General features: G+C 46.2%; 1 protein-coding gene across 7 annotated transcripts in view; it reads left to right on the top strand.

The window, feature by feature from the left end:
- LOC1279797 (uncharacterized) overlaps positions 1-18017 on the top strand; it is a 76462-nt gene extending 58445 nt beyond the window's left edge. For all 7 annotated transcript variants that reach the window (XM_061656966.1, XM_061656967.1, XM_061656965.1 and 4 more), the window contains 3 exons: positions 3980-4413; positions 4793-4903; positions 14837-18017. In XM_061656966.1, coding sequence (XP_061512950.1) covers positions 4345-4413; positions 4793-4903; positions 14837-15967 — 1311 coding nt within the window. In that variant the 5' untranslated portion in view covers positions 3980-4344 and the 3' untranslated portion in view covers positions 15968-18017. The remainder of the gene's footprint in view (positions 1-3979; positions 4414-4792; positions 4904-14836) is intronic.
- The last annotated feature ends 434 nt before the right edge of the window (positions 18018-18451 follow it).

Below are 18451 nucleotides of genomic sequence, written 5' to 3'. Positions count from 1 at the left end.
TTTTTGTCCATGCTGTTCATGCTGGAATGGATGGAAAACAATTAGGAAAATAAAGTTTGCCACAGTTCAAACGTAATCAATCTCAGATGCAGCCCCACTTCCTTTTACTACTCGCCGCTTCACCGGATATACCTGGCAACTCACTAAAGAAAACTTCTCTTTACTTCTTCTCCAACCAGCTGATGTATTTGGCTGTGTGTAACAAAAAGCTAACGAATCAAAAGTACTGCGCTGCCCTTCTGGAGTTAGTGCCGTTGCCAAAGACCGGCACGGTGCACCGACTCCCTCCCCCGTAATTGGAGAAGCAAAACAGCAAAGCCCAACAATATACAGAAGTCGTAAGTTTACCCGGTCTTCATACTTGGATGCACTTGAAAAACAAAAAAAAAAACTCCAACCCAAAAGGTTTACGGTTTGCAAGAGAACTAAGAAAGCAGCACTCAGTAATGCCCGAAACTCGTTAAGCTTTTTGCTGCAGACGGAAATGGGGTACAATTTTAATGAATAAATTCCAACCAACCAACCGACCGACCGGCCCGGTATGCGTGTGTTTTCAGCGCCCCGATCTCTCAAAGCTCCGTACTTCCAGAAAGGACAAACATAAAACCACCGACCACCGTCGTCCCGGAGCACAGTCGCAAGGAAAGGGGAAATTTGAATTGTGCTGCTGCAGTTACGAATGAACCATGCGGGATGGCGTTTTGGGGCGGAATTTGAGCGGTGAAGAAAAGGGAATTGGCTTGAATGCTTTTTCAACAAACTTCGAACCGATTGAGGAGCGAATAAATAAATGGAAATGGGTTGAAGTTTTTCCGACTGTTCTTCCGAGCAACAGCAACAGGCGTGGCAGTGGAAATCGAAGGTTGTTCGTTGGGAAAAGAACTCGTTCTAAGATGTGATTTTGAGAGTTGTGAGAGTTTTATTATGTATTGTTGGCAAGACACGCAATGATTGCGGCAGCTGTTTATGGAAAAGCCGAAATCGGGCGACTCAATATTGATCATGGTGCTTTTAAATCTAAGACAACATAATTATGCAATTTAACAGTACGAAAACCACTAGTGATCTCAATTAAAATGATCCTTTAACGCCCTGTCGAACCAACCATAGACTAACACGTTGTTAATAAGCATTGTAAATGATGTTGTCCTGAAGGTTATGCTTCATGTTTGTTTTCGCAAATCGAATTACCGTCACCGACAGCGCTCTCTCGTCAATCATAATTAATGGTAGTATCTTATGCAGCTGCTGCTGCTGCTGCTGCTGCTGCTACCGTCACCGCAGTCAACGTGTCTTCCAAGGGTCATTAAAATGCTATGACTGTGTGTGTATCAGGCGCACGTCGTTGGAGCAGGCGGCAGGTGAAATCATTATTAGCCTTACCATCGACACCCCTTTTCCCAGCTTCCCACAGAAACAGATCGGGTCGGGTTCCGTTTCGCCGTTTCAATCGATCGATACGCTGTTGCCGGCGGGAGCCGAGCGAGCTTCTTTGAAGATCGTTCAAGGGTTATGCCTTTCTTTAGCGACAAACCTGAGGCAAACACGTCTGCATAGGACAACATAATGTAGTGTAGGTTAAAAAAAAAGAAGCACACGGTAGGGAAATTCAATGGAAATTCCATGTTGAGCAAAAAGGAACAAGAAGTTAAAGCGTGTAAGCTTTCCGCCCAGAAGAAAGCACCACTGCTAGTGTGCGCAAAGTGTCATCCCACTGAGATGATGTGCACAGCAGCACCAAGGCGAAGCGGCTGATAAATGATTCTGTGTCTGCTGTCTGTCTTTGGCGCGGTGTTTATCGATTTTCGGGTGCGCGCGTGCTCTGGCGTAAAGCGAAAAGTGAAGCCAAAATTTCCACCTAATTGACATGTTTATCTTCAGGGAAATGCGCTCCCGTTCTGGGGCAGGCCAGTGGAAACAATATAGCGCAGCGAGGTCGTCGTAAGCATAAGGACGAGCCTCCGGTGCTCCGTTTTGCTGGAAATAATAGCACGTTAGCCGGAACTGCGTCTCGTGAGTGTGAGATGATGGGGCCCCGCGGGGAAGGAAGCATACATTTGCTGGAAGCTGCCACCACCGCAGGACGTGTGAAGAGCGGATGTCTTCGATGATTGAACCAACCTTTGGTGTGAAGCAAATGGCGATGTTGTCGAGCGGATCTCACGCTCTAGAGCGGCCGTTTGCTGTTCGTTATCAGACTATACAATACATCGGTACGCGTTTGGTGCGGGCCCCAGATGGTGGTGTGTAATCTTATCCAAAGTCACGTCGCGCGGTACATTTGAAGATGAAAACATCTTTTTAGCTCTGTGATGTATTGGGGGTTCCATTGGATTTGAAAAAAAGGCAGAAAACGATTGAGTTGTTCTGTTTGATATGGTTATTCTACAACTTCCTTCTCAGCAGTCCCAAGAATCTCTGTGTTAACCTTCATTTTCCCAAATCGTACCCCTTCCAGAGACCCCAAGTGTATGCAAATATGCGTGTGTGTAAGATGTTCTATTCTGTAGTGATGGGGAAATTTCATTTTTTTTCGGTAAGAAACGCAACTGTTTTCTGTTCAGAAGGAATCTGAACGAACCTAGGCTTCTTTGATTCTACGGGAAAATAAAAATAGTAGATCTTACATAAAAGAAGTATACAAATTGACCCAATATTATTGTTTATATTTCCAAGGCACATATTAAATATTAAGTTTACAAAAACAAACTTAAGAATGTTTCAATGTCCGGATACAGTTCACAAATCAACTGCAATGAACTAATAGCATACCAGGACGGTCCGGTAGTACAGTCATCAACTTGTGCTACTTAATAACATGCTCGTCATAAGTTCAAGCCTCATATGCATCGTCCTGATCTGAGAAGAGATCTGAGTATCCCGGCTGCGTGGTATACTATCAAGTCTCGAAAGCTTGTATAAGCCGGCATGACCACGTTGGTCGTTATACCAAAAAGAAGAAATAATAATATGGAAATTGTCTATCAAATTCCTGCATAAATATGTCTTATAAAGGCATAAGACGTTCAAAGAACAACAGCTACAACCGATACTAGCCTATAAGTAATTTCTGAAGTAATTTCTAGCAAATTATAGAGATCAATTTATCATCCCAGCACTCGTATGCAATTGTTTTTTGAAGTTTAAAGCACTCTGGTTAACATCAACACGTACCAAAAACCTACTTGATATGGCTTTAGGTTTTGAACCTAAGTTCGATTGTTCCATACAAGAAAAGGAACGTACGTAGAAGGTTCTAAAGAAAATCCCATCACTACTCGGCTCAAGCTTCCTTCCAAATGGAGTACCTTTCTGGCTCGATTTGTTTATGGAAAAGCAACCCCTTTCTGGTTGTTGGAAAAGCGTCCAAAAAATATTGACCTCACGCGTATCACGAGAATTCGCTTCCCAGAGGGCACTCGGAAGAAAAGGATACGTGCCTTCTCGTCCATGTCTGCGTGAACGTTTGGCTGATGTTTTTATAAGAAGAGCAGATATTGTACGCCACTCTGCCCATGTCTGGTTGCATTATTTTTTGATAAAGCTTGTGTGATTAATTTTGAATCCAACAAAATTCCAGTACGCATCCCGAGGGTTTAGGCGATGTATGCGCGTATGATAGATTAGGCCCTAACCCGACGGTGGCATTGTTATTATTTATTGAATTCTTTTTCCCTTAACCTGGGCCTTATTTTCGGGTCGAAATTCCAAGAAGCAGGGTAGGGTTTTGGTGCATAATCTTAAATTCACTGCCATAATCCGACGATGTATGGACGCTTGTGCTGAGGGTGAGTCCTTCGAAGGAGTTGAAGCAAGATATAAAAATTAATATATCCGTGTGAAGATGAATCGTTCTCAAATCTAAACAATCAATTATAGGTTCCTCCGAACGCGCTCAATAATGCGCTGAATTTGTCACTCTTTTGCAGCACTAGCAAATTAATCAAATCATATCCCCCTTTCTCTCTTTTTTTTGCAGGTTTATGCGCACACCGGAGTGCTGGCCGCGTACGCAGGGTGCTTTCTTCTGTAATCATTTGTCACTATGCGACACCGGTTGCCGATGCCGGCACACTCGGCGATGATTGATAGTGCGGCGAAAAGTGGGAAAATCATCATGCACAGCAACGACCGCAGTGGATCAGCAACACCCAGTTCGCCGCTCGAACGAACGTAGACCACATCCACAGGTTCTGCATCGAGACGTTAAAAAAAAGAAGCTCGTTCGTGCGTTTATGCAACAGGCTTCTACTTTAGATTAGCAAAGCACGGGTTGATCTCATAGTGCTGGAAGGTTGGAATTATTAATCATCGACACCGGGAACTGCTTCGCCCGCACGCAAGATGCCGGCCACAACGGTAAAGAGTGAGGCAGCGACTGACCAGCACAACAACCACTGTGATAATGAGGAGGTAAGGTCGAAAGGATACTAAGGTTCACAGCGAAGACCGAAGCCCGTGTTCAAAAAAGCGAAAAAAAAAGATTAAATTTCGGGTCAGCTTTAATCCGTTAAATAATTCGCCCTCCTTAAGAACCCACCTTTTTTCCTACTCCAATCAAACGCGTTAAGCTTGTCTTAAGCGCTATCAGCTCACTTTCTGGCTCCCCGTGTTTGCTTCACTTGCATTAGTCGATAATCCAATTAGCGGTGGAGAGTTCCTTATTTCATTTTCCCTGCCCTTTCATGACCCTTTTGCCTATGATTTTTCCTTTAAAAATAAGATACTTATCTAACCGGGCGCTATCGTGGTGCCGCTTTCTTTTCTTTGCCGCGCGCGCTCTGCATTGCAGGAGGAACCGAAAGACATGAAAAATGCGCATCTCATTATCAACGAGCTTCGCAACCGGTGCCGAAATCAGTCCGAGCAAATCATGGCCTGGAAGAAGGCGTTCTCGCTACAGGTACGTTTGTTGCACGCCGCCAAGAAAAGGGATCGGTCATAATATACACGCAAAGCTCAATTTCCGGTACCCGGATGGAATGGAACACAGCCAAGCTCTAGGAACCCAGTCTGCGTTTGAGTATCGAACAGAGATCGAGGGTAGATGATGAGCTTTTTGCTGGGGAAGAAGACAGTCTAAAATTCTATGCGTGTTCGTATATGTTTGTGTTGTAGTAAATGGGATGAATTTTGAAGCTTCTTTATCGGTGCCTTACATCATTACGTCAGGGCTGGGTGCGCTCAATTTAACTCGGCATGGAGCCTGAATTAACCCATCAACGTCATTATCATCACCCGGGGGCGGCGCGATCGTTACCGGCACACCCGGTCCGCGTGTATATCCTTGCCAGCGTGTGTGGCGCTCAACAACCACTCATACGACTGAGAGTAAAGAGAGGAGTGAAACAGCTCTATAGGATGGTTTACATGGATACATTCAGTAAATCACACCACCACCTGCGCTGCGGGTGTGAAAACAGCCACACTATACCTAACAAAAGGAAAAGTCAAATTGGGAAGGTGGTTTCTTTCTTTTTTTTTGTGGATGTTACTCCGTTGGAAAGCCTCTGTTAAGGGATGAGCTTTTTCCCGCTTGCTTATGTGTACAAAAAAAAAATTGGGCAAGACTTTTTACAGAGAGTCGTGCGTGTGTGAGAGGAAGATAAATTATTCCCAGTGACTTCCGTGACGCGTTTTTCATCAGCTTGATGGGACAGGAGCGCCCCAGCTAAACTGCCGTTAAAGGTGCTAATGCGATTACACGAAGGTCACGAACGTTTTTTTTTTTTGCTGGTGAGCCGTTACTTACCAGATGGGTTGGATTGGTGGGGTAATCGCGATGTTCCTAAACAGATGCTAAACTTTGTACGTTGGGAAATGTGTCATCTATGAGTGTCTTGGAAGAAACTCATAATCATCATAATCAAAGCACATTGTACAATCGTCACAATAGCGAATGTATTTCACATTTATTTTCTTCGTGTGCGTGTACAATGCAATACATCGATTTAAATAAATCAAATTTGTAAATACATAGATAATATATTTTAGGCAAATTCATAAAAAAACAACTTACTTACTTACTTATCCGGCGCTACAACCGCTTTGCGGTCTTGGCCTGCCTCAGGAGTGTCCGAAACCGCTCACGGTCTCGCGCCTTCGTCTGCCAGTAAAAAAAAAGAACTAGAATTCATAAAATAAAAGAAGCCAAAGGCAAAATTAAAGTGCAATTTACATAAATAATTGGGCAAAAATCCAGTAGTGCGAATGAGGTAGAAGTTCTATGTTGCTTTGCCTTAGAAATATAGACATTTTGTCAAGATTGTAATTTTTTTTATTCAGGAGGGACGGCTTTGCCGTATTGCTTAAAATGATGATTATAATTTGTAATCATTTAAAATAAGGTTTGTCAATAGAATGTACAGAAAAATGCCTTTAAAATAGTTTAAACATCGTAAATAACAATAAAAATCTTGTAATCGATAAATTTATCTATGTGAGATTTGAATTAGATCTAAACGTTGACTTTTGATCTAAAACAGTTGCATGTTTCAATGTGCAGCGCGCGTTGCATACTTGTAGGCGCTTTACAAAGACTCATTTGCCCGCTGCGCAAAGCGACGGAAGAAATCATGGAGTTCTGAGAATTTTATCATGCCCTCTTTTTCTCTCCAACGGCAAATTTGTCGAGCAGCTCGTCGAGCTGCCCGTCCCTGGCTCCGCCTCATACCCCTCGCCTGAGCGCGCTGCCGAAGGTTTGAATGTGTTGGTGCGTCAGACGGCCAATCGCTGTCAGCCGTCGTCCGTGCTTTTTCCCTCCATAGCGCCATCTCTTTCTCGCGTGTGGTCAATGCTCGCGAGCTGTTGTGGCGCCTAAAAATACCGTTAACAAACATTGCGGCAATGAAGTTGCTTTTTCACAAATCAAACCAAAAAATCGCAATGAGTTCAAACACTGCAATATAAAAATGACTAAGGAATCGCTAGCTTACGCTAGAAGGTTTGCTGTGAAACGCACTGAATCCTAATTCGCATTAACACGTTCATCCCGGCGCTGATTTTCATCAACTTTCCTTTCCACCAGCACCTAGAACGCAGGCTGGAAAGTTCACTGGCCGGCAGTGGGGCCTGCCATCGAACTGAACGTGTTAAGCATTAAACATAACTTTGTTACACTAAGCTTTTGCTTTCGTATGTTGTAGATTACACAGATATGCTGTGCCGTCTGCGCAAGGGTATGAGCGTGCGTGTGTGTGCAAAACTGTCGCCAAATGTGTTTTTTCCGAAATGTTATGATCCATCGGTCAAAGAAAGGAAGGTGTTCATGAAAGGCGGAAAGACGAATTGAGGCCCCTGTCAATGGTAACTGATGACAGGGAGGAGGGGGTAGTGGCACACAGCTGTTGGGAGATTGAACAGTATACTTAAATTGCCGGCGGATGGGGGGGAGGGATGGGTTGGCCAAGGGACCCCTACGATCATCGGTCACAGGCCCTAAAATTGTAGTCGCCATGGGGGAAGGGGAGGTGCAAATGGTTCTCCAGCCACCGAGCCCCAACGACCATCTTTTCGGGGGCCCTTATCGCTAATAATCTGTCCACTTGTAGACATACGGCATACTATAGAGATCTTCGGCGACCGCCTAGTCCGCCTATCGTTAGGTCCGCCGCTGGTTCATGACCGTGTTTTTTTTTATCGTGGAGGTGCATCCTTCCCCCTGCCTGCAGCGTATGCATCGAGCAGGAGACAGTGTGGCAGTATGCAAGTGGCACGCTGGATAGGAGCGGTCCTGCGGCACCGCCATCATTCCGCACATCTGCATGCCCGTCGTGGGTTCTAACCGCGTATGAACCGTTGGCCGTAGCAAGGGGTTAGTCGCCGGCTCCGACTACGTGGTACTCAAGTCCTGAAAAGGCCGGCATGATCGCGTAGGCCATTACGCCAATAATAATAATAAGAAGAAGAAGAACTTAGCATAGTAGTCCACTCTCGGGGAAGGTTTTTGTTTTGACTTTGGTGCTGCCGGGTCTACCGCTGTGGCGCGACAGTGCATTCCGTACTCAACTAAAACATGAACCTACCGATCCGAACCCATTCCAAGGCAGTGCCGGTCGCACGGCGTCATGATACCGACTCAAAACCAACAAGCCACCAGATTCTGGACGGACAGGTGCAGCACCATACGCGCACCGTAATAAACAAATCCAGAATCCTCTTTTGTATGGATTCAATTCAAAATGTTGTTTCCACTTGCGTCCGCTAGCTGAATTAGAAATAAATGTGTAACATATCACACGCACGTTTGCTTTGATCGTGTGTTTTTTTGATACCCCTAACAGCAGAGCCGATCGCAAAGATGCCAATGCCAATGGTTGTGTTGTCTCTCAGGTAGCGAGATCGAAAATGCTTGGTATTTTGTAGACGCAGCGGATGAAAATGTACGCATCAGAATCAAATAGTTTTGCGGTTTCCAAACGCACGCACACACACAAACACGCGCGCGCAAACTCGCACACACACACACACACACACACACACACACACACACGCACGCACGTACGCGCGCCCGCGAGCATGAAAGCGCGCACGCGAGCATGCACCCCCGAAAGCGCGCACGCGAGCAAGCACCCACGAAAGCGCGAACGCGAATACGCATTCACAAACCCCACCCCCACCCTCCCACCCCCCGTTACCGAATAATCCATTACGGCTACCTTATCGGAAGATAGGCTGGTTCAGCTTTCTTGTAGCATCCTCATCCTTAGCGCCGGGCGGGGTGGGGGATCGCGACATGATAGAGTGAACGGCCACTTTCACCGCGCTGTGTGTGTGTGTGTATGTGACGAGACCCGAAAACGCGAGACAGATTTCGGTACATTAAAAAAAATATTTTATAGCCACTATACATTGTGCTACATGATGCTTAGAAGGTCGTTGAAGCATCAAACATGTTCAAATAAAAAAAATATTAGATTAGTGTTAGACGTTCTCCTACGCTTGTTTTAAATAGGCTTCTTCACGCTCAACTGGCAGGGGCATCGAATGGTCTCATCAGCAGCGGCACGAAATAAAATAAACCATCAATACACCGATAACACTTTGAATCCCAATCCAGCTTCTCCCACAGCGTCTCAAGGTCACACACAAATTAATAAATGCTAACACCCACCAATAACAATACACAACCACAATGCACATATGAGTATCAACGCATACACCGCAACAGCCAATCAGCGGCGGCGGAAGGCACGGGCAGAAGCGCAAGAGAGGCAAGGCAAGGTGAGGGAGGGAGAAGAAGCGGACGAGAAAAAGGGCCCCAATTTTTTTAAATTTTTTTGACCGTTTTTTTTGCTCCGCCGCCATAAATAGTTCGTCCATTTCGCCAGAAGATGGCGCAAAACTTGCTCGACCCAGCGCAGAAATCGCTGAAGAACAGCGCGGGAGACCAGGCCAAATCTGCGCTGGCCAGCGCAGATTTTGGTGCATTTTCTGCGCTGGAAACTGCTCGAATTTGCGCAGCGGGGCTGTTCTTCAGCGATTTCTGCGCTGGGTCGAGCAAGTTTTGCGCCATCTTCTGGCGAAATGGACGAACTATTTATGGCGGCGGAGCAAAAAAAACGGTCAAAAAAATTTAAAAAAATTGGGGCCCTTTTTCTCGTCCGCTTCTTCTCCCTCCCTCACCTTGCCTTGCCTCTCTTGCGCTTCTGCCCGTGCCTTCCGCCGCCGCTGATTGGCTGTTGCGGTGTATGCGTTGATACTCATATGTGCATTGTGGTTGTGTATTGTTATTGGTGGGTGTTAGCATTTATTAATTTGTGTGTGACCTTGAGACGCTGTGGGAGAAGCTGGATTGGGATTCAAAGTGTTATCGGTGTATTGATGGTTTATTTTATTTCGTGCCGCTGCTGATGAGACCATTCGATGCCCCTGCCAGTTGAGCGTGAAGAAGCCTATTTAAAACAAGCGTAGGAGAACGTCTAACACTAATCTAATATTTTTTTTATTTGAACATGTTTGATGCTTCAACGACCTTCTAAGCATCATGTAGCACAATGTATAGTGGCTATAAAATATTTTTTTTAATGTACCGAAATCTGTCTCGCGTTTTCGGGTCTCGTCACATACACACACACACACAGCGCGGTGAAAGTGGCCGTTCACTCTATCATGTCGCGATCCCCCACCCCGCCCGGCGCTAAGGATGAGGATGCTACAAGAAAGCTGAACCAGCCTATCTTCCGATAAGGTAGCCGTAATGGATTATTCGGTAACGGGGGGTGGGAGGGTGGGGGTGGGGTTTGTGAATGCGTATTCGCGTTCGCGCTTTCGTGGGTGCTTGCTCGCGTGCGCGCTTTCGGGGGTGCATGCTCGCGTGCGCGCTTTCATGCTCGCGGGCGCGCGTACGTGCGTGCGTGTGTGTGTGTGTGTGTGTGTGTGTGTGTGTGTGTGCGAGTTTGCGCGCGCGTGTTTGTGTGTGTGCGTGCGTTTGGAAACCGCAAAACTATTTGATTCTGATGCGTACATTTTCATCCGCTGCGTCTACAAAATACCAAGCATTTTCGATCTCGCTACCTGAGAGACAACACAACCATTGGCATTGGCATCTTTGCGATCGGCTCTGCTGTTAGGGGTATCAAAAAAACACACGATCAAAGCAAACGTGCGTGTGATATGTTACACATTTATTTCTAATTCAGCTAGCGGACGCAAGTGGAAACAACATTTTGAATTGAATCCATACAAAAGAGGATTCTGGATTTGTTTATTACGGTGCGCGTATGGTGCTGCACCTGTCCGTCCAGAATCTGGTGGCTTGTTGGTTTTGAGTCGGTATCATGACGCCGTGCGACCGGCACTGCCTTGGAATGGGTTCGGATCGGTAGGTTCATGTTTTAGTTGAGTACGGAATGCACTGTCGCGCCACAGCGGTAGACCCGGCAGCACCAAAGTCAAAACAAAAACCTTCCCCGAGAGTGGACTACTATGCTAAGTTCTTCTTCTTCTTATTATTATTATTGGCGTAATGGCCTACGCGATCATGCCGGCCTTTTCAGGACTTGAGTACCACGTAGTCGGAGCCGGCGACTAACCCCTTGCTACGGCCAACGGTTCATACGCGGTTAGAACCCACGACGGGCATGCAGATGTGCGGAATGATGGCGGTGCCGCAGGACCGCTCCTATCCAGCGTGCCACTTGCATACTGCCACACTGTCTCCTGCTCGATGCATACGCTGCAGGCAGGGGGAAGGATGCACCTCCACGATAAAAAAAAACACGGTCATGAACCAGCGGCGGACCTAACGATAGGCGGACTAGGCGGTCGCCGAAGATCTCTATAGTATGCCGTATGTCTACAAGTGGACAGATTATTAGCGATAAGGGCCCCCGAAAAGATGGTCGTTGGGGCTCGGTGGCTGGAGAACCATTTGCACCTCCCCTTCCCCCATGGCGACTACAATTTTAGGGCCTGTGACCGATGATCGTAGGGGTCCCTTGGCCAACCCATCCCTCCCCCCCATCCGCCGGCAATTTAAGTATACTGTTCAATCTCCCAACAGCTGTGTGCCACTACCCCCTCCTCCCTGTCATCAGTTACCATTGACAGGGGCCTCAATTCGTCTTTCCGCCTTTCATGAACACCTTCCTTTCTTTGACCGATGGATCATAACATTTCGGAAAAAACACATTTGGCGACAGTTTTGCACACACACGCACGCTCATACCCTTGCGCAGACGGCACAGCATATCTGTGTAATCTACAACATACGAAAGCAAAAGCTTAGTGTAACAAAGTTATGTTTAATGCTTAACACGTTCAGTTCGATGGCAGGCCCCACTGCCGGCCAGTGAACTTTCCAGCCTGCGTTCTAGGTGCTGGTGGAAAGGAAAGTTGATGAAAATCAGCGCCGGGATGAACGTGTTAATGCGAATTAGGATTCAGTGCGTTTCACAGCAAACCTTCTAGCGTAAGCTAGCGATTCCTTAGTCATTTTTATATTGCAGTGTTTGAACTCATTGCGATTTTTTGGTTTGATTTGTGAAAAAGCAACTTCATTGCCGCAATGTTTGTTAACGGTATTTTTAGGCGCCACAACAGCTCGCGAGCATTGACCACACGCGAGAAAGAGATGGCGCTATGGAGGGAAAAAGCACGGACGACGGCTGACAGCGATTGGCCGTCTGACGCACCAACACATTCAAACCTTCGGCAGCGCGCTCAGGCGAGGGGTATGAGGCGGAGCCAGGGACGGGCAGCTCGACGAGCTGCTCGACAAATTTGCCGTTGGAGAGAAAAAGAGGGCATGATAAAATTCTCAGAACTCCATGATTTCTTCCGTCGCTTTGCGCAGCGGGGCGCGGGAGACCAGGCCAAATCTGCGCTGGCCAGCGCAGATTTTGGTGCATTTTCTGCGCTGGAAACTGCTCGAATTTGCGCAGCGGGTTGTCTTTAGCGGCGCAGGCAGCCGATGTGAAGCGAGTGAATTGTACTGTTTTCACGCGAATCACACGAAAGGTTTGGGATCAAGCATGATTAGGCGTCTTTTGTTGGAAAGCTATCCTTTTTAATGCTATACAACTAGCAATGAATTGGACGAAAGGAAATGTATGAAGAGCGTGTTCTGTTCAGCACCGCTTCGTTACATTAAAATTCAACACACCAACGCATTGCATAGATTTAGGGGCACACGCAGGCACAGCGTTCAACCGAGCGACGCAAACGTCGTTAATTTGGTTTGCCACTCACGCGAGCTCTGAACTTTCGCAATAAATCAATCCACCCCTGCCCAACGGGGAATCGATTTATCTAGGGAAAATGAGTACACTGCTTTAAAGTGAGGAAAATTAGTACTTATTTCCTTTTTTTTTGCAAGTGGATGAAGCTACTGAAAGTCAAACGAACTAACACGGCACAGTCACCCTTAAGATCAGCCAGATGAAGCAAAGGAGCATGCTGGGCAGTGTGGGTGTGGAATTGTTGGCTCAAAAGAACCACAAATTAGATTTTGTATGGCCAACGGAAGGGAGCTGGGAAGGTTTAAGCTCCCACGCTGCACGACGCTTTGAATGGGACGTATGGTTCAAAAAGGGCACGTGCTCTCGGGAATACTGATTGGCATCCCGTGAACCCGTTGGACCATCAATCGTGCTAAGGGAGGGGAGGGAGGTATTGGTTTAGTAATCGATTTTGGAAAAGTGTTGTTTTTGATGTATTTTTGTTTTTTGGTATGTGACGTTAACGTCGGTACCGTTTGGGTTTCAAACAATCATGCACTAATCGGAGGTAATTTGTCTTTTTTTGTTGATTAAACATTTGTTGCAATTAAACAATTGGCCGGTCTCGTAGTACAGTCGTCAACTCGTACGACTTAAAAACATGCCCGTCATGGGTTCAATCCCCAAATAGACCGCGCCGCCATACGTAGGACTGACTATCCTGCTATGGGGGGGGAATAAATTAGTCACTGAAAGCCAAGCCCACAAGTGGGTACAGGCAGGCCTTGACCGACATCGGTTGTTGAGCCAAAGAAGAAGAAGAAACATTTGTAAATATTTTAATTTCTAGATTGATGCTATAAAACAGTTTTTCTTTCTTTGATTGTTGTTTTTTTAAAGCAAGGCTAAAATAAACAGTCCGATGGTACATTCACACAAGACTTATGACCGTTGCAAGTTCTAAATTAACTAATTCATAGTAATATTTACTGAACTAGGTAAACAAAAAACGTGTTGCAGGTTTATCAAGTAAGAGCAATACATACAGCTGTGAACTTTTGGGATATTTTGATGAAATTTATAATACAAAAATAAATGTATACAAACCACGTAAATAATATCTTAAATAGTGTTACCATTCGTTGACAATTGTCAGGAGATTATGCCTGCTTCAATAAGTAACTCAAATGGAAACAGCGAAAAGAGGCGAAGCATTAAAAACATTACACCCAAAATTAGCAGCAACAACCGATAGAATCCCCCGATGGGTGTGTAAACCCAACCGACGACTGGTGGAACATTCGATTTTGACGGGCAACGGGGCTTTACTTGTTAAAACTTTCCACGTCACAATAGCCAAACTTACCCACAAATAGGATTACATGCATCCTTTTCTGTCTTTTTTTTTGCTCCCCTCCGTGAAAGAAACCCATTCCAAACTTTAACAAATTCTACGAAGAAATGGGTAAAACTGGGCGTCCCGAATCCCCGCAACACAAAGGGGAAAGACTAGAAAAGGAGTAGAGAAAAGCGAAAAATGTTCTTGCACAAAAGTATAGCACGAACAAAACGATGCATCCCTTTTCGCGCAATGCCCCAAAATCGGGTTCGGGTTTCGTGCTGTATACGAAAGTGTTTTACCGTGCAAAAGTTTCCCATCAACCCCTTCGGAGCCTGTCTGTGCGCGGTTGTGGCGTGTAATCTATTTAGTTCACTACCAAATAGTACTTTTTGGTTGGAACGATCGGGACAAGGGAAAGTGTAAGAAGGTGTGTTCTCTGGCAGCCATCAAATCCGTCCTTCCGTAGAAGCACAATTCCGCCACAACGACCATCCAAAATGTGGCTCACGTTTGCGGTTGAGCTGAGACTCGTGCAGAAGACAATCCTATTGGAGATGTTCTTCCTCGAAAAAAAGGGGTAAAGTGGTATGCAACGATAATGTAGTGGTTTGGTCTAAGATGTGCCTTTGGTGCCAACATGCACTATGACGCATGAATTGAGCATCGTTAGTTGGTGAGCGAAAACTTGAATTACTTTACAATGTGGCTTTCCATTCCATCCGTTTGTACAAACGCGAAATAAATGTTCCATGCTGTCCCATTTCTCTCTCTTGTAAAACAATAAATTAATATAATTTTCTCGTTATTTTTCCCCTTGACCCCCCCCCCTCAACAGCAAGAGCAGAACCACCGGCTGCAGAAGGAAAAGACGGAGCAGCTCAATTATCTCACCAGCCAGCTGCTGCTGCTCGAGTCGCGCATCATGCGCAAGCAGAAGCAGGTCTCGAACGTGATCTACCAGCGCGAGCTGACGATCTACCGGCAGCAGCGGATCATCGAAACGCTCTCCAGCCGGCTGATCGATCACGGCATCATGGACGTCGGCATGGACGCACCGATGCACGCGGGCGGCAGCGGCAACAGTAACGACTTTGACTCGCTCAACGATTCCGACTCGGCCGTCGTGCTCGAGGACGTCGATTCGGACTGCAACAGCTCGATCTACTTCGGCGGCGGTGGCGGCAGCAGCATCAGTGGCGGCGGCAGCCTCAAGTCACGCTCCTGCAAGATGACGAACGACGTCACGATCGTGCGGTCCATCTCGGACGCGATCGAGACGAACCTGAAGTACAACAATACCCGCCGGTCGAACTGCTTCCTGCGGCGGCCCGAAATCCTCGAAACCGTGTACAGCGTGGAGGAGGACCCGGAGCCACAGAATGCTGCGGCCGGTGCGAATGGGACGGCGGGAAGCGGCCCCGGCAGTGGATCCACGACCGGGCCCACCTCACCGAAACCGGATGCGGTCAGCGAGAAGCGGGACAAGTTTAAAAATCGCACCGAAAAGTGCATCTCCACCGATCAGCCGGCCGGGGAAGGGAGCGGCGCACGGCAGGAAGGCACACCGGTCATCATTACCAGCAGCAGCAGCTGCGACGTGGAGCCGTCGGACCAGTGCGACATGACGCCGGTGGCCCAGGGCGGCGGCTGCAAGGTGCAGGGCGCGGTGACGAACTTCAATCGCGTAATGTCCAACCACCGGTCGGTGACGAAACCGAAGGACGTGAAGTACAAGCGCATCAACAAGGCCAAATCGAAGAGTCTGGAGGAGCTGCGCGGGCGGCTAAAGCACTGGGTCGAGCGGGGCACCTGCAACGTGAACCTAACGCTCGACCCGGCTGGCGGGGGGGCCACCGGCGCCGCCCATCTAACGGGGCATCTGTCCGAGCACTGTGGGGCGGTGGGCACGCTGCAGCAGAGCGTGCAGCCGCCCCAGCAACCGAACCTGGCGCAAAGCTACGCGTGACCGGAAGCGAGGGTGCCCGCGCGTGCTCGGGGCAGCATTTAGTGTGGGGTATGTGGGTCGGCGGCAACACTCGCTATCAGCAGCTTATTTATTGCGGTTTGGCTTAGTGTTTAAGTGTGCGGCAGCATGAAGCAGAGTATGGGAAGGAATTGAAATGATCGTGAAGATGGTGGGGCCCTACCACGGTCACCTCACATACACAAACACACACTGACTGAGTCAGGTTACCTAAGAGGAGATAAAGAGCTGGAAAGCATTGAAGCATAGTAGATAAGCTTAACGTATAGTGGCCATGCGCAGCCAACACAGCACCGGCGGCTGTGTGAAGCGCAGACGTACCACACACTCTACTCTCAGAAGGCCAACCGATTGATTTGGAAGGAATTACAGTGAACAAACAGTATAGGCATAGATATAAAGGCCCAATATCTCTCCCACAGGCACAGAACTTTCGAAAACTTATCGTGTAAGTTAAGCGATATGAATGCACTAGGCGGGAAAGCCCTCTTTTGACAGATAAGCAGGAGAGGAGATAGATAAGATGAAGCGTACAATTTGTACAATTAGTAACAGAATCAATTCATTGTCACACACACCCATGAATTGTACTACCTATAGTGTAGCCACGTAAGCACTCGGAGGTATCACCACCGTACGAGATCCGCGGGAGTCGAACTAGAATCGAATTCTACAGGCTACAGGCACAGAGCCCATCTGAGGCATTTAAAGTGTGTCATTGGTGATCTTTCCTTCCAAAGTCAAGAAGATTTATTTATATACATGTACATAGATATATACACCCTGGAGGAGTATTTCTCCCCCACTAGCAAGGGGTCTTTGCTTGGATTAACTCTTTTGCATAAAATACCACTCCACGAACCGTGTAGTAATGCATCGTCGTATTTGGAGGGTTTCGAGAATGTTCCTTTAAAAAGTAAGACAAGAATCGGAAAATAATTCGTTTCTTTAGCGCATGACTGCAAGTGAGTATTGCGTGAGTGCTTTCGCTGTTGCGAGCACCTATTTAATGATCTGTACTATAATGGTTTCCACTCACCGAGCTTTCAAGTCACCATGGTCACCACATACTACCCTATTGCGGAGAAGACGTACTACGGCATTTTCCGTATCTTTGGTGTAGTTGCAACCTGTCACTGGTTTCAAATGTACCTTCTTTCTTTGGGAATGTGCGTTAAAAGTTGCACTTTTTAGTATTATAATAGGTATTTCGTTCTGTCACAAAATCGGAACAAACCTCTAATCGAATTTCGTTTTCCGCCTTAAACCATGCTACATTCCCTCTCCTTCTAACGCGTAGTACGTAAGGCCATGTACATACAACCAATCGAATCGTTTACTTACCGGTAAAGATCGATTGCAATGGTTAAAATCAAAGTCCGCGATCCTCAGCAGCGAGGAAAAGATTATGAACAATTAATTGTAAGCATTTCGTGTGCGACGAGCATATTGTAAGGGCCAGATCGAAGAGGTTCTTCTTTCACGCACACGAACACACACCCACACAAACAGGTAGATGTGAATAACAGCTCTACCGTGAGTGTAATTGTTCGAGTGAAGGAGGCACGTTCAATGCGATAGCCAAATTAAAATAAAAGTAAATTAGTAAAAACACAAACCCTTACTCAGAAATAGTGAGTAATACGTACATATGCACTGATGCATTCATGCTAACATTTAATTGCACGATAAGTGAAGGGTTTTTGTCGATGGGAAAGCACATAGAAGTCTGCTAGCTTTTGGAGAGTGGTAGCAGGTTCGATTAGGTAGGAAGAAAGAAGAGGAATTTCTCGTACGACAATTACAAAAGAAACAGAAGAAAAGAAACATCTTTTACGGTAGATACGTCTGAAAAATATGAGGTAAATTTAGGAAATCCACCGATCGAATGCAGCACTGGTGCGGTAAAGTTGTACAAACTCTAATCATGTTCGATGGATTCGCAACACCTATGTAATGTAAGCGTGGAAAATAAATCATTGCTTGAAATATAAAAGTGCGATTCATAGTTTTCAACGCTGAAATCTCTAAATCTGTAATTGTGTTTATGATGGGTGCTTTGTTGTAGGGTTAAATTTGATGACATATTTGTTTCTACTTCTAATTTTACACATTTCCACACAAATCCGAGAGGTTGAGCCTCTGTAGAAATTATGCATAAAATTGCACAAGCCGTCTTTAAACCAGGCGGCAATAGTATTATGTTCAAGGCATTTTTAATTATTTTGAAGTAATACAGTGTTGGAGGTTCGACACCTTTGCTTCGACATGAAGCGCATAATGGATCAATATTATTTATTTCTTTATTTTTTTATTTATTTATCTATTTATTTATTTATTCGTTTGAATAATTGTCTGCTTCCATGGGTTTCAGAATATTTAGTATCTTAAATACTAAAGATTCAAGCGAGTGTGAATTAATATACAGTTACCATGTACATAAATTGAGCTTCGGGGTATTTTTAT

The sequence above is a fragment of the Anopheles gambiae genome, chromosome 3, assembly GCF_943734735.2.
Source record: "Anopheles gambiae chromosome 3, idAnoGambNW_F1_1, whole genome shotgun sequence".
In the NCBI taxonomy this organism is placed as follows: domain Eukaryota; kingdom Metazoa; phylum Arthropoda; class Insecta; order Diptera; family Culicidae; genus Anopheles; species Anopheles gambiae.
Note: the sequence above shows the minus strand (reverse complement) of the source record. Positions and strands in the feature narration are given on the sequence as shown.